The 26,249-nt window shown below is 54.0% G+C and overlaps 1 protein-coding gene across 2 annotated transcripts; it reads right to left on the bottom strand.

Moving 5' to 3' along the window:
* Positions 1–475: 475 nt before the first annotated feature.
* Positions 476–25,363, bottom strand: LDLRAP1 (low density lipoprotein receptor adaptor protein 1). 2 transcript variants are annotated; one of them, XM_004741138.2, is made up of 9 exons: positions 25,174–25,363; positions 15,198–15,340; positions 14,249–14,361; positions 12,209–12,323; positions 6,801–6,873; positions 6,379–6,465; positions 5,695–5,825; positions 4,087–4,118; positions 476–2,581 (listed from the first exon to the last, which is right to left on the bottom strand). In XM_004741138.2, exons 1-9 carry the CDS (start codon positions 25,259–25,261, stop codon positions 2,437–2,439), a joined length of 927 nt encoding a protein of 308 aa, XP_004741195.1. In that variant the 5' UTR covers positions 25,262–25,363; the 3' UTR covers positions 476–2,436. The 2 variants fall into 2 exon arrangements, with proteins under 2 accessions (XP_004741195.1, XP_004741194.1); XM_004741137.2 differs by having other exon boundaries at positions 4,087–4,121; positions 25,174–25,362.
* Between the last annotated feature and the right edge of the window lie 886 nt (positions 25,364–26,249).

The following is a 26,249-nucleotide window of genomic DNA, read 5'->3' as shown; positions in this document are numbered from 1 at the left end:
CCAGTGTTAGAGCCTGAGTGAGGCCTTGGGTCTCCCACATCACTAAAACTCTTTCCACCATCGCCCACCCCCGTCTCCAGTCACAGCAAAGCCGCCATCTGGAGTCCACTGGGACCCTGTAATGAATGCATGTTGGGGACCCACGTTAAGAATGTGACAGAAACGATGGGCATGCTCCCCAAGAAAGACACACATGTGCGTGATCCACACATAATCACACGCACATTCCATGGGTTCACAGACCCCTGGCCAGGAGGCCCTGCCCTAGGTCCTGCTGCTCCAGATCACTGGTGTGGCCCCAAGCCCTCTAAGATGAGCTAACCGCATGGCCACACCTGCTGGATGAGACGGCTTCCACCTGCGGACCACAGACCATTCCCCCCACCACACCTCAGCCTTTGGTCACTGCCACCGCAACCACTGAAGGCAGGAGCTTCATGCTCACCAGGCCATGGGCCACTCCCTCCAAGTGCTCTTTGTGGTTCAAAAAGAGAACCTTTATTACTCCATCTTTCCCTCATGAGAACGTCTTTTACAGCAACACAAAATAAAGCACAAGACTCATCTGCAGACACACGGGGGCACACGGGACAGCTTGTCAGCCAGGGACACACAGGAAGGCCAAGTCCCATTCTTGGTCTCTCTCTCTCTCTCACACACACACACACACACACACACACAAGCACAGCCTCTCAAGGCCAAGTCCTGTTCTCTGCCTCTTTCACACACACACACACAGCACGGCCTCTCAGGGGCTTCTGGACCCTGGTGCCAGGGACAGTTGGCATTGGGCCCACCCACTGCTGCCTCACAACAAACCCACAGGCCCGCACCAAAGTCTGGGGGGTGGGGGCGGCAAGGTACAGGAGCAGGGCAAGGAAAGGAACAGATTCCAAAGTCTGATAAAGACTCTACGAATTCCCCGCACCCCCCCGCCAACTCCTCGGCCAGGCACTTCTGTCTCTGTGCACCGATTCATGTGCTTGGAGAAGTAGATTCTGAGAAATGGTGTGTGTTTTCCCCCGGCTGGTGCAACCTGCAAGCGTCAGTGACTTGAGCTCAGTAAAGCCAAGCCCAGGAGGCACCTCCAGGTGGAGATGCAGCTCTGCTGGGAGCCCCGGGGTGGTAAAGTGGGAGAACAGGAGACTGAGGACAGCCAGCCAGCGCCATGCCCCGACCCAGGGGCGAGAGCCAGGAAAGAAGAGCGTGATGCTTCAGAGTGTGGTTTGGTTTCACCCTCCCAATTAGCATCGACACTTCATTTCCACGGAAATCGGCAGCCAGACAGCTAGCAGGGCAGGAGGCTCAAGCCAGTTGTGTGTGGAAAGGCACCAGATGGTTTGTTATGAAACACGTTTTGGTCAGAAAATAGCTGGGGTTTTTGGTTCCTGGGAGGACAACAAAGCCAGAAAGAAGGGAGGTGTGAGCCGGGAAAGGCGAGAGTGAGAGGCAACTTTGGCATCAGACCTACTTCTACTCTGCACTCTACCCCTTCCACAGTCAGGGCCTGTCTCCTCCTCTGTAAAATGGCGACAAAGCAGTCCCGACCAAGTCTCGGTGCTCGGTGCCACACGTTGTCCCCGGAGGCGAGGGGAGTCGGAGCTGAGACCCCCATGCGGACACAACAGGAAGAGTGGGCACGTGCCCGTCCAACTCGGGGAGAAGAGCACGGCAGGGGACCCCGATGGAGGGCAGTCACAGATGATCCCCACTGTTGCAGTCTCTCTTGGGACCCGTGGGCAGCCAATTACACTGGTTCCGAGCACCGACGAGGCCCACCTGCGGGGACTTCGGGCCTTCTTGCAGCGGGGCAGACAGGAAGCTCCCTGCAGTACAGCACTGTGGAGGAGCCCCTGAGGGCTACACCTGCTGTGTGTGCTTTAAAGTGCCAGCTGCACACCGTCTTTGGTCGGGGGCAGCCCCTCCATTGGGGAGCCCGAGGCGGGGGCGCAGGCCTGCTGGGCCCCAGCCGAAGGCACACTTGAGGACGCAGCGCTCTCCTGAGGCTGTGGGGCCCTCCTGTGCTCCGTAAGGAGTGGGGGCGCCGCCAGGGAAATCTGGGTCCTTAGAAAGGGAGAAGGGACAACAAAAAATGCTTTGGTCACCGTCCTGACACCCACAGCAGAGAGAGCTGGCTCAAGAGAGGGCAGAAAGCTGGTTAAAATACTGCGCTCGTGCCGGACGCAAAACCGGCTTCTGAGTTGAACCAAGAGTCACTGAATAAATATTCAAGGCATCCTTCAGTTCTTACAGAAAGAGCAGAGCCCAAAAAAAAAAAAAAAATGTCCTCCTTCCCCCCTGCTTGACTGGAGGCAGCTGTGACTCGCAGGCTGACAGCGCTGCCACCCAGCAGAAGAGGGCCAGGAGTCCCGGCGCCTGCCCCATGCTGCCACAAGTGGCTTTGGTCTGTCACGTGTCCCACCAGCACGAGGGCCCTCAGAAGCTGAAGAGGTCATCCTGCTCTGCACGGCGGCCATCGGGCTTGTCCCAGTTGACAGGTGAATGGCACTCGGCGTAATGGATGTCCTGTGCTGTCAACCCAGTGTCCAGGACCTGAGGGTTCGTCCGAGAGTGCGCCAGCCTGGAAGGCAGAGCTGTGTGAGCCCAGGGCCCCAGAAGGGGGCTGGCAGGACCCCGAGCAGTAGTGAGGAGTGAGAGCACACCAGTGGGAGAAGGCCAGGACACAGGGGCTGGAGAAGAAAGTCCTAGACATCAGGACAGGTGACGCCTCTGACCAGAGTTTGAGGACCAAACAGCTGAGAAAATTCTGGGGCAGGCAGGGGCATTCCCGCCACAGAGCCACCCTGACCCTGACTCCACCGGGGACAGGTGGGAAGGGCAGCGCCGGCGCAGACAGCGAGGGACACATGCGGGGTGGAGGCAGCGCAACCGGGCGCGGACTAGCAGCGAGAACTCTGTTATGGGAAGGAAGACAGCCCAAGCGTCCAAAGAACAGAGAAGTAAGTTAAGGACCTGTACAGCCCAGGTCCTTAGAGGAATGGGAGGCAGTCAATAAATGAGGTATTTACAAGGAGTTTTTAACAGGCTGGGGGAATGCTCCTGATTGGTCAGGGTTAAGTGAAAATCAGGATCCCCAAAGCAAATACCATTGTGAGTGATCAAGGCAGAAAGAAAAATGTATATGTATAGGATTAGCATGAATTAAACCCAAAAGTCTGGGCTGTGGGATTACAGGATGGTGTTATTTCCTGTTTAATGCTTTGCTGATTTTCAAAGTTGTTAGTAAAGGGCATAGGTTCTTAAGTAATCTGGAAAAAGCAAATGGAAGATTTTTCTTAAAATGAGGGCGTTGTAGTCAGCTAGAGAAGCAGGAAGATGGTAAAAAGAATCTCTGTCTCCATGAAAGAGCCACCCATGCCGACCCCCTATCTGCCCAGGCCGGGCCCAGGGGTTTCTAAGCAGGTTCTGGCAGGGAAGGAGTTGGGGAGGAAGGAGAGGGCTGCAGGCGGCTGCTCAGGGTTCCCAGAAAGACAGGGACGTCTGACTGATCAGGCCCAGTGTTCAGAACCCGGAGCTGCCCAGGGCTCTCTTCAGCCCAGCCTTCTCCGTGCCATGTCCCCAAGCTAAGGTAGCCATGGCTACAGGGCTGGCCCCTGTGAAGATGGGGAAAGGCCATCAACCTCGTCCAAGACCAAAATATCTCCCTATAGTGCCTGACATTCCTCCTCTATCTATCGTTCCATGGACTTCATTAAGCATTACCTCCTCCCTGCCCCCTTCCACAACTGCAAAGTCTCTGGAGGGAACAAAGCCTGCAAAAAGCCAGGTTTGGAAGACTACACCAGCTGTAGAAAGCTGGAATCAACCTGAGCTGCAGAGTGTTTAGCACATCTCAGACTATGGTAGAGAAGCCACTAGGAATAGTTTTTGATTCAACAGCAAGAGCCTTTTAGCAGACCTGGCCAACCCGACAGTGAGTTCCCCATCCCAGGAGGTATTCGAGTTGAGATTTTACACCCTGGCAAAGGTCAGAGTTCATATTCTCAGATATGGCAAAGGACCCCAGAGACCAGCCCACAAGTACCAGGCCCTCTTCCCCAGCACAAAGAGCCCAGCTAATGTTACCTCGAAAATGCTTCATCCAGGCCATCATCCAGCTCCTTGGGGAAAACAAAGAAGGAGATATGAACCCTCAGTGGGGGAGACTGTGCTCACAGCCAGGCCCTAGCCTGGCACTGGGTAAGCTATGGGGACTCGGGACACAAACACAGGAGTCTGGTGGGTGCCTGGGGAACAGGCACACACATCTCAACACACAGGCCCAAAAGTGGAGTATAGAACAAGACAAAGAGCACCTGGGGGGTGGGTAGAATTCCCAGCTCTGCCACAAGACAAGGGACCCCTTGGCAAATCGCTGCTCCTCTCTGGGATTCAGCTTTTCCTTCCATAAAATGAGGGGGTTGGATAGAATAACGTAGATGGCTTTCAAATTCCAAGAGCAAAGAGGGTAGGGAAGAAGGTTTTCTTGCTTTTCTCCACTTCCAGGCTCCTGAGGGAATAACTCACAGCAGGAACCCCACAGCTCTGGTGGGTAAACAATGGGCAGGGCTCCTTGCAGCCTCCCTGAGAAGATGGGTAGGTGCTAAGAGTGGTTCCCAGGCAGCAGAGAATGGGCCTGATACCTACTTGAAGGGGCCGCAAGGAACGGATTTGTGTCTCTCAAGTCCATCACCATTCCAGATATTTTACAGTTAAAGGAAATGACAAAAGTAACGTGTGATTCTGCAAGTGATCCGAGAGCAAAAAGGGGATGTGTGGTGGACATGTGACTACAACCTGTGCCTGACCTCATGGCGTCGGACTGATAATGACTTCCATCACTGTAATGTGCTCATGTGAGATGCTGGTATGTGGAGAATTTGGATGAGAGGTGAACAGGAATGCTATGTACTGTTTTTATAACTTTTTTGTTAAGTCTGAAATCATTTTCAAGTGCAAAAAATTTCTGTATTTTTAATAAAAAAAAAAAAAAAAAAACAGGGGTGCCTGGGTTAAGCCTCTGCCTTCAGGTCAGGTCATGATCTCAGGGTCCTGGGATTGAACCCCGCATCGGGTTCTCTGCTCAGCAGGGAGCCTGCTTCCCCCCCTTCTCTGCCTGCCTCTCTGCCTACTTGTGATGTCTCTCTGTGTCAAATAAATAAATAAAATCTTAAAAAAAAAAAACAGTTTCCTCTGGGAAATTCTGCAGGCCGAGGTCCTCATCTTCACTGAGGGGATGAAAAACCTGAGACACAGAGAAGTCAGGGGGGCTTGTCTCAAGTCACAGAGCGAGTCAGGGCCCAATTGCTAACCACGGGGCTTCAGGCTCCTCCTTCAGATGGCAAAGCGGGGAGGGGTGTCGGAAGCAAACCGTGCCCACGCCAAGAACAAGGGAGCCTTTGGCTGGTTCTGTGGTGGGCCGAGCCACAGGCGCTCAGACCAAGAGGTTGGGCATTGTGAGAAGACAGCTGTGCTAGGAGTCAAGCCTGCTGGGGATGCAGCCCTGAGTTCAAAGGGGACATTGTTCACCCCCCACCCTGGGCCTGGGCGCTGCTGGGCTGAGTCTGGTCCTCCCATAGGACTGAAGTCATGGGTGCCAGGGCCTGGGCCCTAGAGAAGCCTCAGGCCTCAACCAGGGATCAGGCATAGGCTCGCTGGATTCCTGCGGGGTCCCCAGGCCACATGACCACTCACCCAGACAACACTGCTATTGTTCAAGCCTTGAGGCCTCGGTGCCTCGTCCACGTTAGTGGTATTAGCGCTGACTGTGGACAGTGGGGCCTTGGCCGTCTCTTCCAAGTCCAGCAGGTTCCCAGTGGCAACCACTACGAGGGGTCCGGTCAGGTGTGTCAGTGGGAGGAGTCTCCTATTTCCAGGCTTCATCTCCAGCCCCATCCTAGAGCCTCCCAGGCCATCCTGGTCCTGACCCCATCCTCAGGCATTGCCCTCCCAAGCCTATCAACAAGACTACCCAGAGCCCCACCCCAGCACCTCCCCAAATGGCTGGACAGCTGCCCACAGGGCCCAAATTTCACCCCAACTAATGTTTTAAGCTAAAATTTTCACATTCACAACAGGCTTTAAGTATTTTAAGAGATCACATAAGATGTTAAATGTACTGAGAAAGGGGTAAACACATATTTACATATTTGCATAGACATATTTGGAAGAACATGCATCAAAAAGAGTAACCATTCCCTTTTATCTGCATTTTCTAATTTATCTATGTTGGGCATGTATTATTTATTTAACAACAAAACAAAAATAAAAAGCCAAGGGTTTGCCCCAGCCCTGGAGGGAGTGAGTAGGGCCCTCTGGATGAAGGGCAGCCCCCGATCATGCAGCTGATTCCGGCCCCATCCCCTGCCCAAGACTCACAGCTCTTCAAAGACGGGGTGCTGTCTCGGAGGCCCCCACCTAGGACGTCCCCGCCCTCTTGGCTGGCTTTCTCCCTCTTCTCCTTCTCTGTGGGACAAAGGCACAGAGGGTTGCAGGCCCCACAGCCAGCAATCACTGGACAGGGGCCCACATCAGGTGTCCAGCAGGGAGAATAGAAACTGTAGATCTGACCCTCATAAGCACCCTGGGGGAGGGAGACAGCTGTTCCTTTCCTTCACAGGGGGACAATGGGACTCAGGGAGGTGAAGGAACCTGTCCAAAGTCACACACCAAGTAGGTGAGGAAGAAGAGAGTTGGGCCTGGATTCCAGGGCCTTTAGTACCCACTCCCCATTTCTCTTTCTCTGCCAGCCTTCCCCTGTTCCATTCTCACCCCCCACAGTGTCCCTGAACAAGACTCACCTTCCTTGGACATCTGCCAAAACTCAAAGGCGACTTTGAAGGCCTGAGCGACTGTGAGGGTGACAGCCTGGGCCTGAAAAACAGGAAGCGGGGTGGGGAGGGGTGCCTGTCAGGCAGGTAACAGCAAGTCTGAAATGCAGGCCTGAGGCTCTGCTCTGTCAAGGCCCTGAACTGCCAGATGGGTGAAGGCAGAGTCCCAGCCCCTCCCAGGTCACCAAAATAGCCCTGTGGTGTCACAAGGCCACACCCTCTCCAAGCAGACTGGGCCACATCCTCACCACTGGTAGGTAGCGCAGCCAAGGTTCCCAGCCCCAGTGTTTGCAATGGCTGTTCACCTCTACTTTTTCCCCTTTCCTTTGGGCTTCTCTACATTCAAATAACTAGGGGCTTACTTCTTCTAAGAAGCCCCCCTAATTACCTGAGGATTTCACACTTAGCCCTTGGAATTAAAGAACAGAAAAGCCAGAACTGCAAAGTGCCTAGCCACTGCCTAAATGACCAACTTCTAGAGGCAAGGGTTAAACTCCGGGCAGCCCTACACCGGGTGGGAAGGGAGTGCAACTGGATCCACAATTGAGTGTGTGCCCATGGCAGGGGACCAAAACCATTCAGGGCCATAACGCACCTGGAAGAGGGAGCCACACCTTGGCTCTTCACCCCTGAGGAACTCCCATGCACCCTGCCAATTCTCTCAGGTCACCTGGACTGAGGCCCCACAGGCCCACCAACATCTCTCTGGCATCATGTCTATCAAAGTGGCACCAGCTCACATACCTGTGTCTCCCTATCTGGATGCTTCCTTAAAGCAAGAACCCAGTCTAAACACCTTGATCCCCAGAGCAGGCCAAGCCCTCCAGAGGTGCAACACTGCATTAGCCCAAGGGGCAGGCCTCCTGAGGCCTCACTCAGCCAGGACCTACCCCCAGCCCACATTCATGGCAGCCTCCTCCTCTCTCTGCTTCCAGTTCAGGGTTAATCACAGCTCAGCTGCTGGGAGTGGGAGTCCCAGAGCTCAGCTGTAGCCGGAAGCGACATCCAGCTTCCTTCTGACAGCTCGAGCCTAGAGAAGAAAGCACCAGATTCCTTCAAGTGCACAAGTTCAGGCCTACCCAGCCTTGCTCGGACCCATTCCCTTTCCCTCCACCAGACAACCTGATTTAATTGAGAAATGAATCTGCGGCTACTGCCTTTAAAACTCTTTTTTCTAAAATCTAAAATCCTTAAACAAGCTGACTGATCCATGCCAATTAAACTTCACGAAGTATAAAATCTCATTTGAATGTCTCCGTCATTTACATTTTTGATGGAAGTACGGGCGCTTTATGGCAAAACTTAAATATGGTAATTAAGTATGAAACTCTTCACAGCTGTTTACAATTTAAGCTGTCACGTCTGAATCAAGTTTAATAGACCCAGTTACCATTGAGAATTGCCCATGAACTAAAAATATGGGCTGATTACCAGCCGGAGTCAGCTCACTACATACCCAAGACGCGGCTGGTCACCTAGTGTGGCAGGGAGATGGAAACACCATTACTTTTGCTTCCAGGATATCTGGGGCCATGAACCTGATACTGGTTTTGCATCAATCTACTCATTCATTTGCATACATTCCTGCCCTTTCGCCCTGAAATCCCAAGCTACAAGAAAACCAAACATAACCCAAGATGCACGTGTGTGCAGGTGGCTGCAAGTCCAGGCCGGGCTGGGGCTCGGGCGGGCCCTGATCTCTGGGGCAGCTGCCGGAATCTGGGCAGCATTACAAGAAAGGACTGCTCGAGCCTGCCCAGGGGGAGGTCTTCCTTCCCTGATCCCGCAGGCTAAATGCTTCTCTCTTCTAGGAGTGCCTCTGGCTTGTGAGTCCCTCAGCACCTGAACCAGGTTCTACCTCACCCAGTTTTTCTTGTCTCTGGCTTGTTCCCTGTAACCAGGCTGTGAATTCCTTCAAGGGACCAGGTCTAGCTCAGGACACCCAGGATCCCAGACCCCAACCTAGTACTCAGACCAAGTACGGCCATGGGTCCCTTAAGGCCCTGCTGGCCCAGAAGGATTACCTGAGGAATGCCAACGGCTGCGTACAGCAGAACAGCTCTGCCCCAGCCTGCCCGGGATAGAATCTGTTGGGGGTGGGGGGGTGCGGAGCCACTTTGTTTACTGTCAGTCCACCTGCACTACAACCCTGGGCCACATCAAAGCCACAACCCCACCTTCACTTCCGAATCCCGAGGCTGCAGGGCTGGCGGAGGCCTCACAGTTGGGCAGACAGAAGCATTTCTTTCTGGGGGAACTCATCTTGGCCGTGCCAAAAAGGAATCACCGGGGAAGGGAGACCGGGTGGCTGTGCTGCCCGAGCTGAGTTGAACAGGGGGGTGAACCAGAAAGGAACCCCCTTCCCGCCATCCTGGGTGGTCACAGACTTCTAGCCCAGAGAAAGGGTAGGGATACATGGAGACTGTGGGCCCCCAGCCAAAAGCAACAGGGGCTATGTCGGCATGCAAATTCAAGTTTCCCCCACAGGCTGACTCTACCCACCCACCCCGGCTCCAGTCACATCTGAGTCCTCCACCACCAATCATACCACTTAATTCTGCACCTGCATCTTTGCACATGCCGATTCCTGCGCACTCCCTCTCTTACCACCCCCACCCCCTTTCTCTTGGCCGGCAAACTCTTAACTCATTACTCAGCCTTCAAAGCTCGAAATCAAAATGTGTCCTTCTCTGGGAAATCCTACTGACCTCTGGTGAGACTTAATGACCTCCACCCTAGAACTGGGTTCCAGTTACCAAATCCTGGCCCTTCTGCCCCACCACCCTGTTGGTATCTCCACAGCCGATTCCCTGGGTCCCCAGGTCCAAACACAGTGCTCAACCCAGAACAGGCAGCAGTGGACAACTGGGGAGGCACCTGACCACTGGGGGGCTGCAGAACCTGAGACCCCCATTTCACCTTCTGCCTCCTTCTCAGAAAGGTCCACTAAGCCCTGAGAAGCTCAGGATTTCCAACATGGCCAGGTTACTAGCAACCCGGGCTTAGCGGTGGCCTGGGGAAGGCGTGAGACCACCACCCTCATGTCAGGTGGCCTGTTTACCCTGCCCTGCCCTGGGCTGTCTGAAGGCAGAAAGCCGGCTAAGGAAGGGTGGATAAGCTGTAATTGAGCCAGTCAGCTCCTGACACAGAGCAAAGTGTGTGAGGAAAAGTGACGAGCCTGGGCCCAGGTGTCCAGCAGGAGCCACCCACTCTGCCAGGCCAGGGTTCGGCTGTCAGCGCCAAGCCACAGGCAGGTTGTTTTCCTCAATAACTGACCTCTTGGCCTGGGGCAGGCTGATTTTGTTCAAGCCTGTCCAAAGTCCTCTGGCCCCAGACCAGGCCTCCCTTCAGCCACTGGGCTGGCATCCACTTTCTTTTACCCCCAGCTCCCCTTCCCAGAGGAAGCCTCTGGAGCTTGGCGCCCCTCCTGCCCGGGGTCCACCCACACTCTGCAGCAGTGGCTATGGGCCAGCTTCCCCTGCCCAGTGCCTGCTCTGGTCAGTGGGGAGGAAGAGACAAACAATGGGGACATAATGAGCCTTTTTAAGTCTCTGTGGCCTCATAAGAGACAAAGCCAGGAGACACTGTCTGTGAGAACAAAGCTGTCATGGGAGAAGCTACTGCAGTTCGGGGACCTGGGGCATCACGAGGCCTTGGGTGAGTGGCTGGCGACACTGAGTCTGCAGGAATGAAACAAGGTACACAGAAGAAAGGGGCCTTTCAGAACAATCCTAGAGCTCACTGAGGTGACCTCCTCATTCTGCTGATGGGCAAGCAGCCCAGAGAAGGACAGGGTCTTATCCACAGTCACACAGCACAGCAGCCAGAATTACACCCCTAATCTGTCTCATCCTGCAGTGTTCCCTCCAAAAGCCCTTGGTAGGCTGAATCATGGCCCCCAAAGATGTCCACATCCTAATCCCTGGAACCTGTAAGGGTTAGCTGGCATGGCAAAAGGGACTTCAAAGGTGTGATTAAGTTAAGGATTTTGAGGTGGGGGTTATCCTGGATTACCTATGGCGCCCAATCACAAGGAGCCTTCTAAGAGCCAGGCAGGAGGGTCAGAGACAGTGACAATGGACTGACAAGGGAAGCAAAGTGACAACGGAAGCAGGAGGAAGACTGGGAGGTGCTGAACTGCTGGCCCTTGGGTTGAAGAAGGAGCCAGGAACCAAGGAACGGTGGTCTCTAGAAAGTTTAAAAAGGGCAAGGAAATGTATTCTCCCCTGGAGCCTCTGAAAGGATTCCCAACTCAGACTGCTGACCTCCAGAACCAAAAGAGAATAAATCTGGGTTGTTTTAAACCACTACTAAGTCTGCGGTAATTTCTTATAGCAGCTATAGAAAACTAACACCATATCTCGAGCAGGCCCTGATGGGTAGCAGGAAGCCTGGGGGTCACTTAAAGACTGTGATGTCCTTGACGTGTCCATGATGAGAGGGGTAGGGGAGATGATCTTGTCTCCTTGGTTCCAAGGACCATAGGATCTGGGGAGGGCTCTGGGCTCTGAACAAGGTTAACAGAGGCCAACGCTAAACCAATAAACGTCAGAGTCTCCTCACAGAGCAGATGCTCAGACCTCCAGGCCTCCAAAACGACAAAGCCTCAACACCAAAGGTGAACTCACTCTGCCTGCTTGTCGCAAAGTTCAAGACAAAGCCCAGAGACCACAGGGGTCTCCACTCGTCTCAGCTGGATGTGGCCAGAGGTAACCTGGAAATGGGGCAAGGAGCTCGGGGCTCCTTGCAGTCATGCAGCAGGGAGAAGCAGCATGGGCTAAACCCTTGCTCTGCCCAGCTGGCTGTGTCATCTTCAGCAAGACAGCTGACCTCTGTGAATCTGCTTCCTTATAAAAAATAAAAATAGCGAAGCTAGTAGCAGCTGCCACGCCACAGAGCTATGAGGACTAAACAGAAGATCCCTCAAAGCCCACCACTGACAGAGGCACATGGTAGGTGCCAAAAAATGGCCATTTCCCTCCCCACTCTGGCTATAGAGAGCCAGGTCCCCTAGCCTTTCCCCTGAGCCCTGGGATCATCAGTCTCCAAGGACTAATTCCTATAAGGCCCTGAACCCCCAGACCGTACTGAAAGCACCCCCTTCAAATCCAATCAATCATGTTAAAGAGGAAGGGACTAGGGCACTTACTGGGGACATGGCCTTGTCACCACCCGCAGGCCAGGATGGCCACTGAGGGCAGCCCACAGTGACAGGCTGCCTACTGACTGCAGCCTTACTCAGTGCTCTTAGCATCCATGTGAGGGTCCCAGGAATTTCATTCCTCCTATTAAGTGATGTCACCTCTGGGTCTTGCCTCCCCCCTAGGGCAGGGTGCCAAGGCCAGAGCCTGCTTGGGCCCCAGCCTCTCCCCACTGACCACTTTCCGCTTGGTGCAGAGGAAGGCATGGCACTCAAGATTCTCGTTGTGCTGGCTCTGTGCAATGTAGGCAAACACTTTGTCGTGCATCTTGTCTGCTGTGCAATAGGAGATCCTGAAAGGCAAGCGGGAAGTGTCACCAAACCCAGCGCAAGGGCCTGCCCACATATGGGTTGCCCCACAGGGCATCTCCCCTGATTCCCCAAGAGCTGACTATCCTACTCCACCAGGGGGAGACTCTGGAGAGACAGCTTTGGCCTCTGGACCTGGCATTCTGGGCCATCAATGGGGGGCACACAGGCTAGGCAGGAAGGAGTGGAAGGGACTTCCCCCCTCTACTGAGCCATACTCCAGAATGGTAATAGCTACGCCTTTCCTGCATCCCAGGCCAACGTTCTAGATATGACTTCACTTAATTCTCAGAGCTGCCCTGAGATGGGTTCTATTATTATCCCCACTTTTCAGATGAGAAACTGAAGCTAAGTCTTGGATCTCCTGAGGATTCCAGAGGTTATAACCACTGCCATGCTTCCCTTAAGGGTCTGTGCTGACCAGACGGCCCTGACCAGACAGGGGAAGCAGGACACTGCCCCAGCCACCCATGCCCTTCACCAGGCCTTCCCTCCCAGCCCTCCAGTCATGCCCCTGCCCAGAGGTCAGGGGAGTTCCAGGCCCTCTCTCTCAGGATGACTGAGACTTCTGGCAAATTCTCCTAGAGCTGTGGTCAGAGGTCAAGGAGCTGGGAGTTGGGTGAGGGAGTGTGAGGATGACCAGACCCAGAGCCCCAGCGGGTCCAGGAGGAATACACAGCAGCTCCCTCCTCCTGGAACACTTGGTCCAACCCCCCTTGTCTGCTCCCTCCGTGCCAGCTGCTCGGCCTGGGAATGTCAATCAGCAGAGGAACTGGCAGCCCCAGATGGGACTGGAGCTCGGCAGACTCCTTGCCCTAGTGCGGCCCCAGCTTCCTTCACAGCCACTGACACAGCCATCGGCACCACTTAGAACCCACAGGCCAACAGCTACCTCTTCTCCATCCCAGCAGATCCAGCCTCCTGCCACCTTCCTGGGGAGGCCTTGTAAGGTCAGACAAGCCCCTCCTTCTCTGCTCTCTTGGGAAATACTTATACTCTCTCTCCTATTGCTTTCCCTACATGTCCTCCTTGCTGACAGGGGCTGGCTCAAAGGCTCCCCTAGTTCAAGGAGACAGGAAGAATCAGGAAGGTGAGAGGAGGACACCAGCCAGAAACGAAAACCAACCTCCCTCTTTCCCCAACCCAGTACTGGCCTAGGCTCCAGTGGGGTGAGCCACATGCTTGGAGACAAAGCAAGAGGGCGGAGGAACGCCCAGCAGTTGAGTGCCTGCTGGACAGAACTCCAGCCTCCATGCCCTGGTCCCAGCCCAGCTACTACCTCACTGTGGGGCCTCCGGCAACTCCCTGGGCCTCAGCTTCTCCATCTGTAAAATGGACTGTCCCTTCCAGCACTAAAATCCTACAACCAACCAGCCAAGAGAGGGAACTGGGAGAGCTTGAGGTTTCAAGGGCTGGGCTCTGCCTCCTTGAGAACCGTGTCACCCCCACCCCCCCATACCATCTACAATCTGGCCTCAGACTCTTGCCTTGAGGCCTCCCTGAAGGCCTGGCCAGATGTCCAGAGCTGCTGCATTCACAGTGGAAGGAAAAGGCAGTGACTCCACACCTCTCGGCTCCAAGCCTGCCTCAGCAGCACGCCTGGGGAGAGGCGGTGGGGAGAGGGTCCCAGTCCTCACTAGGCCTCAACTGCCTACTGCAACTAGGAGTAATGACAGCAGCAACTGCCCTTTAACTGAGCACCCACTATGACCAGGTGCTGTGCACTCAGCTCTTCTAACAGCGCTGTGAAGCAGTGTCTGTTTCCATCCCCCATCCCCAAACACACATACAGGAGGAAACTGAGGCTCCAAGCTCACCCAGACAGAAAGTAGTGGAACCTAGGTTCAGAAAGGGCACCCCCCCCAATTGCCCCAAGCAGCAGAGTGAATGTGGGGGATGCTGAGCATACCTGTAAATGGACACGTTCTCGATGAGCTGGTTGGTGATGTTGTCGGTCAGGATAATCCCCCGTGGCGACACCTTGAGGGTCACTTTCTGTAGCTTCTTCCCGCTGGCCTTTGCCTTGGGGTAGACGTGGGTGAGAGAACCTGCCTGCCCCACTTGGGACCTACCCTCATGGGCTACACCTAGTTGGTCTAAGCCCTAGACTCGAGGCCCCCGTGAGGCCTCAGCGTAGAGACAGCAGACACGATGGGGAAGACAGCAGTCAGCACTCTCCTGTGATAAACACAGGACAACCCCGGCTCATGAAGCACCTGCTGTCTGCCAGGCACTGGACCTCGAGTCGTCCTCAGAGGCAACAGAGCTTCTTCTGAAGAGGAAACAACTCAGAGGTTAAGGGAGCTGCCCCAGGACATACTGCTAAGAGGGCCCGCAGACTCTGAGCACAGAGTGGGCTATCACAACCCAGCAGGATCACTCCTGGGGAGTCTCCAGTCCACCCACTAGACCTAAGAGTGTCTGAGCTGAAGGGTCCAAGGCCACCAAGGAGGTGCATTTAGAGGGCCATCCTTACTCAGGACGGGGAGATGGGGAGGGGATAGATCTGTCTCTGGTGCATTATCCCATCTCTCAGGCCAGAGGGCAAGTGCTTGCGTGACCGCAACCTCCCCACTACTCCTTGGCACTAAGTCACCAACCCTGAGGTAAGGGACCTGAGTTGGGGGAGGGGAGCCTGGGAGAGGCCAAGGCCAAAACAGCTGGAGAGGAGGACATGGACCCTGACCCTACAAGCCCAGTGGCTCTCCTCTACCAGAGTCCCTAAGCCAGATGCAAGGGGAGTCAAGGATGGGAACAACTGAGATGCATCCCATCAGGGTAGTAAGCAGGGGATGAGCGGTACCCCAAGAAGCAGCCGGCCCTTGGCTCATGGCTCCCCCACCCTGACTGGGGCTCACCGTGGCCACAATCCTCTTGACAGCTGCAGCTGACAGCTCCTCGCCCTTGGGCTGCTCCACCAGCGTCATGCCCAGGTACTTGAGGCTGAAGAGCATTCCCTCTAGCAGTGTCTCCCGCGTGTCTGTCCAGTTCTCCGGCAGCTCTGTGCAGAAGGACAGTCCCTCAGACCCTGTCCTCCCTGCACCCATTTCCTAGGAAGACCTAGCAAAGGGTATTGGGGTTGTCCATCTACCATTATTTTTTTACCTATAATAAAGAACTAACATTTTCCAGTACCTACCAAGCACCATGGTAAGAAGCCTTCCATAAAAGATTCTCACTAATTCTATGACAGCCTATGAAGCAGACACTTTTATCGTTTACCCACTTACAAAGACACTGAAGCCCGGGAGGTGAAATCACACAACCACGTCCACAGAGCCAGCAAGTATAAGAGCCAAGATCTGAGCCCATATTTTCAAGTTCAAAACCCAAACTCTATACTTCAATACTTGCTGAGAGCAAACCATGCTATTTTCTTACTGAATTTTCTACATGATCCTGTGAGGTAGATGCTATCCTCACTTTACAGATTAGAAAACTGAGGCTCAGAGAAGCAAAGTCATCAAAAGGCCACCTACAGTGAGTAAAGAGTTGGGAGTCAGGACTCAAACCTGGGTGGTTCCCAGAGCCCCAGCCTACTCTTACTGGCCTCCATCTCCACAGCCATGAAGAGGAAGAGGCAGGGGTGGAGGACCAGGAGAGAGGTGGGGGCAAGGGCAGGAAAGGGAGAGGTGAGTGCTCAAATGACATCTTATGAAGGCTGCTGGAATCCAGCAGACCTGGGTTCAAGTCCCAGCTCTGCTTTCCACCACCTCCATGTGTTGGGAAAGTCCCCTCTCCCCTCTAAGCCTAGTAATGCTGAGGCCAGGGTATAGAGCAGGGCACACAGAAGGGTCCTCTGAAAACTCTGCCTGAGACTGAGGTCAGGAAGGTTGGGAGATGAGAGCTATGAAAACTAAACAGGGAGAGAGCTGGAAAGCCCCCACCTCACCCCACCCATGTGAGAGAGGGCCCCAAGCAGGCAGAGAGGCAGGAGGGCAAGTGTGGTCTTCATCAGTGGTTTGAACAATCCCCAGGGTTTCTCCCCAGATCGCTCAGCTGGAAGCAATGAAGCCAGCAGCGAAGGATGGTCTCTAGGGATCCTTCCAAGCAGATCACCAAGACAAATGAAAACCCCACACTCCTGCATGTCAGGGCCCTTTGCCTGTCCATTATCATCCCTTCTCTGACAATGCAGTATAGGAAGTATTACGATTGTATCCACTTTAAAGAGGAGGAAACGGCTCTTCAGCTTCACCCATGATCTTGGATAGGGCAGGATCCACAGAGGAATCAGTTTCCAGAGGCCACCATTGGAGGCAGGCAGGGCCAGCTTCCCTGGACCACTTTCTGGGAGAGGAGCTGGGAGAATCCTGTACTCTCCTTGCTTATCCAGGAGCCCTCAGTGTCTCTAATGGAAGAGCCACAGAAAGAAAGCTTTGAACTGGGCATCAATGGTGCCAGGGCAGCTGAGGCTGGGCAGGGCTGCAGGCCCCGCCTACAAGGCACAGGCTGGCTCAGGGGTTCCTGTGCTATTGGACCTAGGTGGCAGTACTGGGCCCTCTACCCTGTCTGGCCCATGCTGCCCCTCCCAGCAACTGTCTTGAAGTTCTCCACCTCCAGGGGTTCTACCTTCTTTTCCACCAGCCATAAGAAGCCTTGCATACCCACACCTCTTTGGTTTTGACTTGAGCAAGCCATTGTCTCTCTCTCAGACTGCTTCCTCATCTGAAAAAGAATGCATGGGTATTGGAGGGGAAGGGCTCCTTATAAGAACTTACAGGTGTACCCGGTCCCCCTGTTTGAGGTCCAGGTGAGCAGGGACTTGTTGGCTGGTCATCCAGAGCCTGGCATGCAGCTGGCACTCAGTATTTGCTGAGTGAAGAAATGACCTGGACAACTCCAAGGCTTCTTTCGTGTCTGTAATGTCTCAAAACCATCTTCAGCTGCGGGCCCCAGCCCACTGCCTTCCAGCCCTTGCACTTGGGCCACCACCCCAACAGGAGGCCCAGTCCCCGCTGAGAAGACCCCCAAGGAATCCTATCCTCTGCTGTATCAATCACAAGCCTGTTCCATTTGATCCTCCAAAAAGAATCAGAAAATCCCAGAGGTGACCCAGTCCTGGGTTGGCTGATGGAAGCCCCAGGGCAACTCAGACCTGAGCCTCAGCCTCAGAGAAACCAAGACCACCCCCACCAAGACCACCATCACATCATCAGTTTAAGACTGAGCTATCAGGTAACAAAGACAAGAGTAATAACAAAGCAGCTCTGACCACTACTTCTAACATTCACAGCTACCTTCCAGCCAGGCATTCTTTCATTCCCCTTTCAAAGGAGGGAAGGGAGGCTCAAAGGACACGTGATTTGTCACATTAGTCATCTACCTGACTCTAAAGCCCAAGTTCCTGATCAGTAGCCCATCCTATTGATGAGGGAACAGAAGGCTGGCTAAGGACAAAGCAAAAGGCTGACACCTTGCAACCTCCTCCCCCGCTCCCCACTCCTGGGTGGAATGTATGTGACATTCTTTAAAAAATCCCATCTTAATGTTAATACCTTGCTAGAGGGCAAAACAACCTTAGCAATGGCAAGGCCTCTGGTATCTGGTATCTTATAGGTCCTCTTTAGCATATGAAAGTTCTACTGAAACCTCCCTTTTCCTTACCTCCACCCCAAGTCCATGGTACAAAACGTGCCGGCCCGTCACATCCCCAGCCCCGTTACATCCCCACATCCCCGGGACAGCAGCTCTTCCTGCCCACGGGTCCTGTTCCCATGCTTTAATAAACCACCATTTTAAACCAAAAATGTCTCAAGAATTCTTTCTTGGTCATTGGTTCCGGACCTCACCCCACTGAACCTCACCTATATTCTAGAACTTCATCACTATCTTCTCATGAGGCAAACCACCTTGATTTTAGCAAAAGGTCAGGAAGAAGTGTCTAGAGCCAGAAATATTTCCTCCCACAATTCCTAATTCCTGAGGATCCCCCTAAGTAGGTATTCAGACTACTGCTTTCAACCCAAGATGCATCTAAGCAAGGATAGCCAACTACTTGCTGCCCTATCACTAGTTTCCTTGGCAGACACTGCTAATCAATTGCAGCTCTATTTTCTGATTACAGGCTTTGGACTGTTTCTCAATATAAGGCTCCAGGCAGGCAACACCAATCAGGGGTTGGTGTTGGGGGGCCAATCAGGGATGGCCTCGTTCATCTCACTATCCATCCCTGTCTACAGCAAACATCCTTCCTCCCCGCCATTTTCACGTCTCCACTATCCCATTTCCTTCAGCTCAGCCTTTCCTGGCTCCTCTCCAAAGCCACTTCCGCCCCTTCCATTCCAAAGGGCCAAAGCTTGCCAAGGTCACAGATGACCTTTTTGCTGTCAAAACATTCCCCAGTCCTCCCCGACCTCTGAATGCTTGGCATATTCTGCATTCTTCCTTCCCAGGCCTGACCCTTCTCCTATTCCATGGCCTCCTTCATGAGGGCCCTGGTAGACCAGTTGCTACCCATCAGCCATGGAGACCCTCTGCCCAAATTCTTCACGTAATAGATGATGACACTGAGGCCCAGAGAGCAATGGGACTTGTGCAAGACCACACAGCAAGTCAGAACTTTACCCTGCCCTGCCTCCCCAGCTCCCAATCCACTACAGGCAAATCCCACAATGACTTGTGGGGAGTCACAGGTGTCCCAGTGCCCACTCCCACAATATCCCTGCATCCACACACTCATTCCCATGCACATGTACACACAACGGACACTGTAACCATACAGAGCTTCTTCCTCGTGATGTTTAACATTTTCTTTCCCACTTCTATGGTTTGGCTCAGGGAGTTGCTTCTACTCAAGGAGTTCCTTCTATCAGAAATGCCCTTCCCTTTATTTGGTTGAAACCCCTTGCATCCACCCTCATCCAGGAAGCCTTTTTGACGGCAGGATAGCCTAGCTGTTAAGAGCAAAGGCCTGAATCCTAGAACCCCAGGTCTGACATTGAGTGATGTTGAGCAAATTAATTACCTTCCCAGAGTCACAGTTTTTTCATCCATAAAATGGGGAAAACAACAGTCCCCCAGCTCACAGGGCTACTGTTTTGACCCTTTGATGAGATAATAAAATTAGATAATGAGATAATAAAACATAATGTGCTTAGCACAGGACCCAGCCCATGGTCACACCCGCTGATGGGGCATCTTCCCTCTGTGAGCAGGCCTCCCATTTCTTTCTTGAGCCTGTGCCTCTCTTGAGCATGGATTTCCCTCTCTTCCTTCCTCCTTCCAGCCACATCACTCACACTCAGCAGCTGTCTACCATGTGTCTTCCTCTTGAAGGACTTCTGGTCATGTGTGTCTCCCCCAGGAACTGAAGAAGGTGTACTCCTGTCCGAAGCTGCAGCTGTGCTTCATCCTCTTCCCCCTTCCCACTACCTCATCCTCCCAGGCCCAGCAAGATCCTCCTTCCCCTCAAGGAAGGGAATCCTACCTCTGCTCCTATGCGGTCCTTCTGGGCATGACTCATCTCTTCAATGAGGTGGAAGGTCACTCATGCCCCACACCCTCCCTGAAGAAACCCACCCCTAAGAGCACTCAGTAAGACAAACGCATTCACACCGCCTGCCCCAGAGCCTGCCATCTAGGGCTGGAGGCCACATGCTCCTAGGGGAGGAGCCCAGGGCTTCAGGAAGAGCTCCCAGAGGCCCTCAGGCTAATACAGGCCTCAGTCCACAGCCCTGTTCCGGTCCTGGTTATTTTCAGCCCTGTGGTGGAATAATGACTGTGCTATTTTAACTTAGCAATTTTACAGATGACCTGCTGTCAGAGTTAGCTGGGGACGGACCATATGCCCAGTTTAACTTGCGGCTGCAAACGTGTGCCCTTTCCTCATTAAGGCCCGTTGCCCAGGACTCAGAGCTGGGCAGGGGGCCCCTGTGCCCCTCTTGGAGAAGGGGAGAGCCAGCCTGGCTCGTGTCTGGAAAATCAGAGCAACAGCCAAACCCATGGGCCAGAGGGAACCTCCAAGCGCCCTGGCCTCCAGCCTCTTCCAGTCTGGTGGGGAGATGGCCTCAGAAGCCAAAGGGAAACATCTCAGAAGGCAACTCGAGCTCTACCATGACCCAGAATGTAGCTGCTTTTCTAAGGCCACAGTCTCTTTATCTGACAAATGGGTTCAGTTCCTCAAGAGCATCATCAGAAACAGGTTCAGCATGTAAAAAAGTGCCAGGTAAATTTCAGAAGTTGTTAAGATTATCAAAAGAAAATAATTAAAAAATTACCATCACATAAGCTCTCATTTCCTGAGTACCTAAACTCTGTGAAAGAAAAACTAGGGGTCAAGGTTAAAACCCTGGGGTTTGGAGATGGGCTGTGGGTTTAGTCACTCCACCTCCCTGGTCCTCAGTTTCCTCACTTACAAACTGGGACAACCCCATAGTGTTGCTGTGAGGATGCAGTGAGTTTACACACCAGGTAGGCTCAGAACCATGCCCGGCACACTGAAGTGTGAGCTACTGTCATTACCAAGGGCTGAGGGCTAAGGGCTTGAATGGGCACACAGCCATTTTCTGTATTTTGTGGGAGAGGCAAGGATATATTAGGATTCTCACTTTATGGATAAAAGAGGCTCAGAGGAGTCTGGCCATGACTCCTAATTGACAATGCTGCTCTTTGCCTCCCACAGCCTGTGCTGTTCACACACACCGGCAGTCCACCAAGCCCCTTTTCATGTGAACCAGGGGTCAGGTCCAGGATGACCCAGAGGGGTGGGTGACCTATCCTGCAGGGCTGCCTGAACAGAGTGCCGCTCCGTGAGCACGGAATGACCTGACTCCTTTAAGGTACCTATGCCTCCCTCAGCCAGCAGACCTGTGAGAAGCAGGGCCCCAGCCTCCAGTTAAACGTCCCCTGCACTGTTCCCTCTGGCTGGAAAGCTGTTCCCACTTTCCTCCCTCCTATATTCTCACATGTGCTCCAAGTCACCTTCTTGGAGAGGCCTGACTGCCAGCACTGACACTAGTAGTGCCCCCCACCTCGATCCCCTCAAGTGGACATAATTTCCACACACAAACCCTGACTAGCCACCTCTCTGCCTGCAGCTCTCTCTGGCTACCAGAAGGGCCGATGTCCATGCAGACTGGGGCATTCAGAGCTCCCATCCCTGAATCCACCACTGCCAGGAGCTTGCCCCTCAGAGTAACTGAAGCACATTCTCCCCTGCTTCCCAAAGCTCCCCACGGGATGGCGCTCAAGTCACCCACACTGGCGACTGGCTTCATATTGTCCACGTTCTGGACTCTCTTCCCTTCTCACTTCTAAAGATATTTCCTACGGTCTGTTCCCAGATAGATAACTCGCACTCAGATCCTTCGCTCAGCATCTGCTTTCTAGAAGAACCCAAAGGGAAATATCACTCTAAGGAAGTGGTCCCCGCCATTTCCTCACAGACCACTTTATCCTTCTTCACAGGGTCACCACTACTCGCCTGCACCCTGGTCATTCTGCTTCCTCCACCAGACCTTGAGCACTGCTGGCAGACAGACAGACTTGTTCACCAGACTCTCCAGCACCTATCGGTACATGGCACATACTCTGTGATCAATAAGTATTATGACTTGGGGGTTTATTTATAATATCTTCTATTGTAAATATTTTAAGTAAGTACAAATAGATCCTCTGTTCCCCACAAACCACCATACTCTTAACTTTCCTGGAACCTGTGTCCTGTATTTCTTTACCAGCTGAGTCCTCGGGCAGCCTGGAAGGAGCCTAAGGATCAGAGGGGACCCCTCCTGGAAAGAAGGGTACTGAGGGGCCAGGGTGAGCCTCCTTTCAAGACGCTAGAAGAAAAGAAAATCCATGGCTAGGGACTGAGATAAAATATTATGGCTCCTGAAGAGATGGGAAAAAGGCCATGTGTGGGAGAGGGAGGGAGGTAGTTCTTCAGACTCAGGACCAGCTGGGAGACAGGGCCATCAGGTTCAGTGCAAAACAGCCTGGGGTTATCTAGCTTGCTGTGTGACCTCAGGCAAGCTGCCTCCCTTCTTTGGGATTCAGTTTCTCCACAAATAAAACAATGATCATGCTAATCCCAGCTGAGGATCTTCAGCGGTTTGGGGAGGAGCAAGTCACCGCTGATAGCAGGTTTCAAGTCTTAACTTTAACTCCACAGGCTTCATTTTGGCCCCAAAAGTCAACCGCGGGGCTCCATTCCAGATCGCCGGAATAACTCATCAGGCCAAGCTACCCCAGACATACCCACAGCTTCCCTCTCTACCTTGTGGCCACTACTGTCAGCCCAACCTAGGATGGGGTCTACTCCAGCTCCTCCCACGGCCAGAGTCATGGTGCCTCATAGCAGGCATGGTGATGAGAACCCTGGGCTGGGGATTTGGAGTGCTACCTCTAGGAAGCTGTGTGGGAGCCTGAACCTCCAGTCTTTTATCTCTGACATGGGTCTGGTAAGAATCCCTGCTCTGGGGGCACCTGGGTGGCTCAGTGAGTTAAAGCCTCTGCCTTCGGGTCAGGTCATGATCTCGGGGTCCTGGGGTCGAGCCCTGCATCAGGCTCTCTGCTCAGCAGGGAGCCTGCTTCCCCTCTCTCTCTCTCAGCCTGCCTCTCTACCTACTTGTGATCTGTCAAATAAAACAAATAAAATCTTTAAAAAAAAAAATATGTGCTATGGTGAGTGCTGTGAAATGTGTAAACCTGGTGATTCACAGACCTGTACCCTGGGGATAAAAATACATTATATGTTTATAAAAAAATTTAAAAATTAATTTTAAAAATCTATTTAAAAAAAAAGAATCCTTGCTCTGTCACCTCACAGGAGCAAATGAAACAACAGAAGCAAAAACTGTGTAAAACACAGTGACAAAAGCAGTAGTTACTTTTTATTGATTGCCTTTTGCTATTCCAGGCAAAACACTATTTCATTTAATACACACACACGCACACACACACACACACACACACATATGCGCGCACACACAAATCTGAGCTGGGTACTACCGTTATTTACAATTTACAGGTAAGAAAACTGACAATAACGAAGGACAGTGAAGATTCCACCCAGATCACTCTGGGTCCAGAAGGCTCAGGACAGCATTCTGGGCTTTCTGTGGGAGAGGGGGGGTTCTCCTCTCCTTTTCTCTGCAGGTGTAGATAGGCTCTGAGCCCTCAAAACTTGTTTCATCACAGTAATAGTCACATTGAAGTTCCACATGACAGGAAGGGGAGAGGGACAGAAGGAAACCACCAATGAGGTGCCAGTAGGAAGCATTAATCAATAAGTTTCTCAACACCCCTGTCAGGTTAGAAGTTTTATCCCATTTTTCTGGTGAGGAAACTGAGAGCTGGAAAGGAAAACAACTTGCTCAAGATGAGAGCAGCAGGAGAAACTCTTTCCCACCATCTAATGTGGACTCCTCTCCCCGTTACCCAGAATCAGAGGCTTTTAAAGCTTTCTTCCCTTACCTAGCACCCCTCTTCATCCCCCTTCCCAGGAGAACTGCAGGGTTCCACCACTGGAACAAATCATTATTCTCAGAAGTCCCAGTCAAATCCCTGAAGTATTTAAAGGGGCTATATTTAGGGGCCAATAAGTGTGGGAGATGGTGCATCCCTGGCCTGGCCCTGATCAGCCCTAATGGGTCTCTGACCCCACCCCCACCAGCAGGCCACGGCCCGTGTTCCCAGTGCCAGTCTTGGTTTAGGAGGTGGCCACGGCTGGAACAGTGGAGTGGGGCAAGAGGGAGGGGCAGGGCGGGCTTTCTAGGCCCAGACACGCTGGCACTGGGAACTCGGGCTCCCCTGGCGGAGCCCTGGAAAGAAGGACAGGGGTGGTGGCGTGTGACTGTACTGTCAGTGGTTTCTAGTGGGAGGGGGGGGAGGTGGTAGAGGGGGAGGGGAGAAGCTGGAGTCCCAGGTATTTGATAGGAGGGTGGGCGTGTACAGAAGTCCTGGCTCCCGCTCCACCTCTACCAGGAAGGCCAGTGTGACCCCAGGCAATCCACTCCCTTTCTCCTGGAGAAAAAAGAGGGACTTACGCCGGGTTTCTCAGGCCTCAGGGGAAGGTGCCAGGTGCCGGGTTCCCTGAGAGTAATTAGAGCCGGGCGGGGGGGGGGGGGCTCCCGGCCTCCCAGACGCCCCAGGGAGAGGGGAGAGGTGGCGACGAGTCTGCCATTCTCCTGGGCGCCCTGGGACTTCGGAAGCCCGAGGGGGAAAGTGCGAGAGAAAACAGGTTTCAAAATTAGCCCGAACGCCAGCCAAGAGGAGGGGCCGCAGGGGTCTGGATGACTCGGGCTGTGAATCCTCCTGAGACCCCAGGCTTGAGCCTTGCCCCCAACCTCAAGGAGGTACCCGAGAAGCCCGCTCCTACCTGAGTCTGTTTCTGGGCGTCTGGGAGCCCAAAGACGACCTCCAGGGCTGGCGGAGGGGGTGGCGGGAGGCGGGGAGCCAAATGGGCTCCCACCGGCCGCGGACCTCGCAGCTAGGGCGCAGGGCTACAGGCATCTCCCCAAACCCAGCGCTCACCCCTCCTCCCCCGAGCACCGTCTCCCCTCAGCCGCCCAGCGCGGCGAAGTAGCCAGGTGCCGGGCTTCGCGCACGTCTCCTCCCCTCACCTGTGGCCTCTCCGACTGCCGCCTGCACCTGGGGACCCCGAGCTCCGCACTCTCCCCCAGCTTCTGCCCCTCCTACCCAGCCGCACAGAGCGGGGACAGGAGTGGGAGCGCGACTAGACCCCCGGCGCCCCCCAACCCCCGCAGGACCCGGCAGGGCCGCAGGGCACCGGACAGACCGCGCCTCTGCCCCCGGCGCCCGCGGGAGGCCGGTCCCTCTGGCTTGGACCCCCGCCCGGCCCCGGCCCGGCCCGGCGGACGCGCACACACTCACTCCGATGCCGGCCACCGCTCCCCCAGCTCTGCTTGGCGAGGCTGGGGCTCCGGATCAGCGCCCGCCCCGCGGACTTGAGCGCGTCCATGGCCGCTCCGGCCGCCACAGCTAAAACTCCGTCAGGGAAAACTTTCCGCCGGGGCCGCGCGGCGCGCGGGCTCCGCGCTCCTCCCCCCGCGGCGCGAGCTCCGCGCCGACGTCCGCCGGGGCGGGGTGATGGCCGGCCAGGCCCCGCCCCCGACCGCCCTGCCTCGCCCCGCCCAGCCCGGGCTCCAGCTCTTGCTCCCCAGGGAGTCCACACCACCGGCACCCCTAACATAGAGGGCCGAAAGCCCGAATGGCCCCTTCTTTTCCCCCCTCTCCCAATCCCCTTGTTCCTAGGATTTCTAGGCAGCCAGCTATAAGATACTTGGGGACCATTTTACAGATGGTTAGACCTAGGGTTGGAGAGAAGGGTCTTGCCCGAGAGGAGGGTAATGCCGAGGGCAATGGGAGGCTTAGAAGGAGAGGTGGGAGTAGTAGGACTTTGCTGGGAACCGGGCAGGACTATTAAAGTTTTCCTTAGTAAGACCACCTCGGCATTTTATTCACCCAGCAGCACGCAGGCTGCTCTCTGGCACGATCAGGGCTCCAGGGCTGCCCCACCCCCCACTCCATTCCCCATGTGGTGATATGGCCTGGGTATTAGGGTCTAACACTGACTTGCTCTGTTACCTGAGGCAATTCCTTCCCCCCTCTAGGTCTTAATCTTTATCTGTCAAAGGAGATGGGATCCTATTTCTAGTGATCCTTCCAATCTGCCAAGGTCAGGTGCTGCATGACCTGGACCCAGATCCTGCCATGCTTAGTAGGAGGCATTTTGCGGGCAGTCTGGATTCTAGAATTCCTCCAGCACAGATGTGTGAAGTACAAGATTTAGAATTCTCTCTAGAATCCTATACTCATCTGTTGGGCTTTGCAGTCAAAAGAGCACATGCCTCCATGCCACAGTCTGGCTTCTTCTAGATGGGGAACTTCGGCAAAGGTGAACTTCAGCTTCTAAGATTGCTGCTAGCTCAGAAGACAGAAGTCCTGTT

The sequence above is a fragment of the Mustela putorius genome, unplaced genomic scaffold, assembly GCF_011764305.1.
Source record: "Mustela putorius furo isolate JIRA1106 unplaced genomic scaffold, ASM1176430v1.1 tig00003853_pilon_pilon_pilon, whole genome shotgun sequence".
In the NCBI taxonomy this organism is placed as follows: domain Eukaryota; kingdom Metazoa; phylum Chordata; class Mammalia; order Carnivora; family Mustelidae; genus Mustela; species Mustela putorius.
Note: the sequence above shows the minus strand (reverse complement) of the source record. Positions and strands in the feature narration are given on the sequence as shown.

What these genes read in the sequence shown, in the direction of transcription:
- LDLRAP1 (XM_004741137.2), bottom strand. Translation starts at nt 25,261, where the DNA reads ATGGACGCGCTCAAGTCCGCGGGGCGGGCGCTGATCCGGAGCCCCAGC. An exon ending in GAGCGGTGGCCGGCATCGGA is followed by an intron (nt 15,341 to 25,173) that starts GTGAGTGTGTGC and finishes CCTTCTGCACAG; the next exon opens with AGCTGCCGGAGAACTGGACA. An exon ending in TCTGCACCAAGCGGAAAGTG is followed by an intron (nt 6,874 to 12,208) that starts GTCAGTGGGGAG and finishes CCTGTTTTTCAG; the next exon opens with GCCCAGGCTGTCACCCTCAC.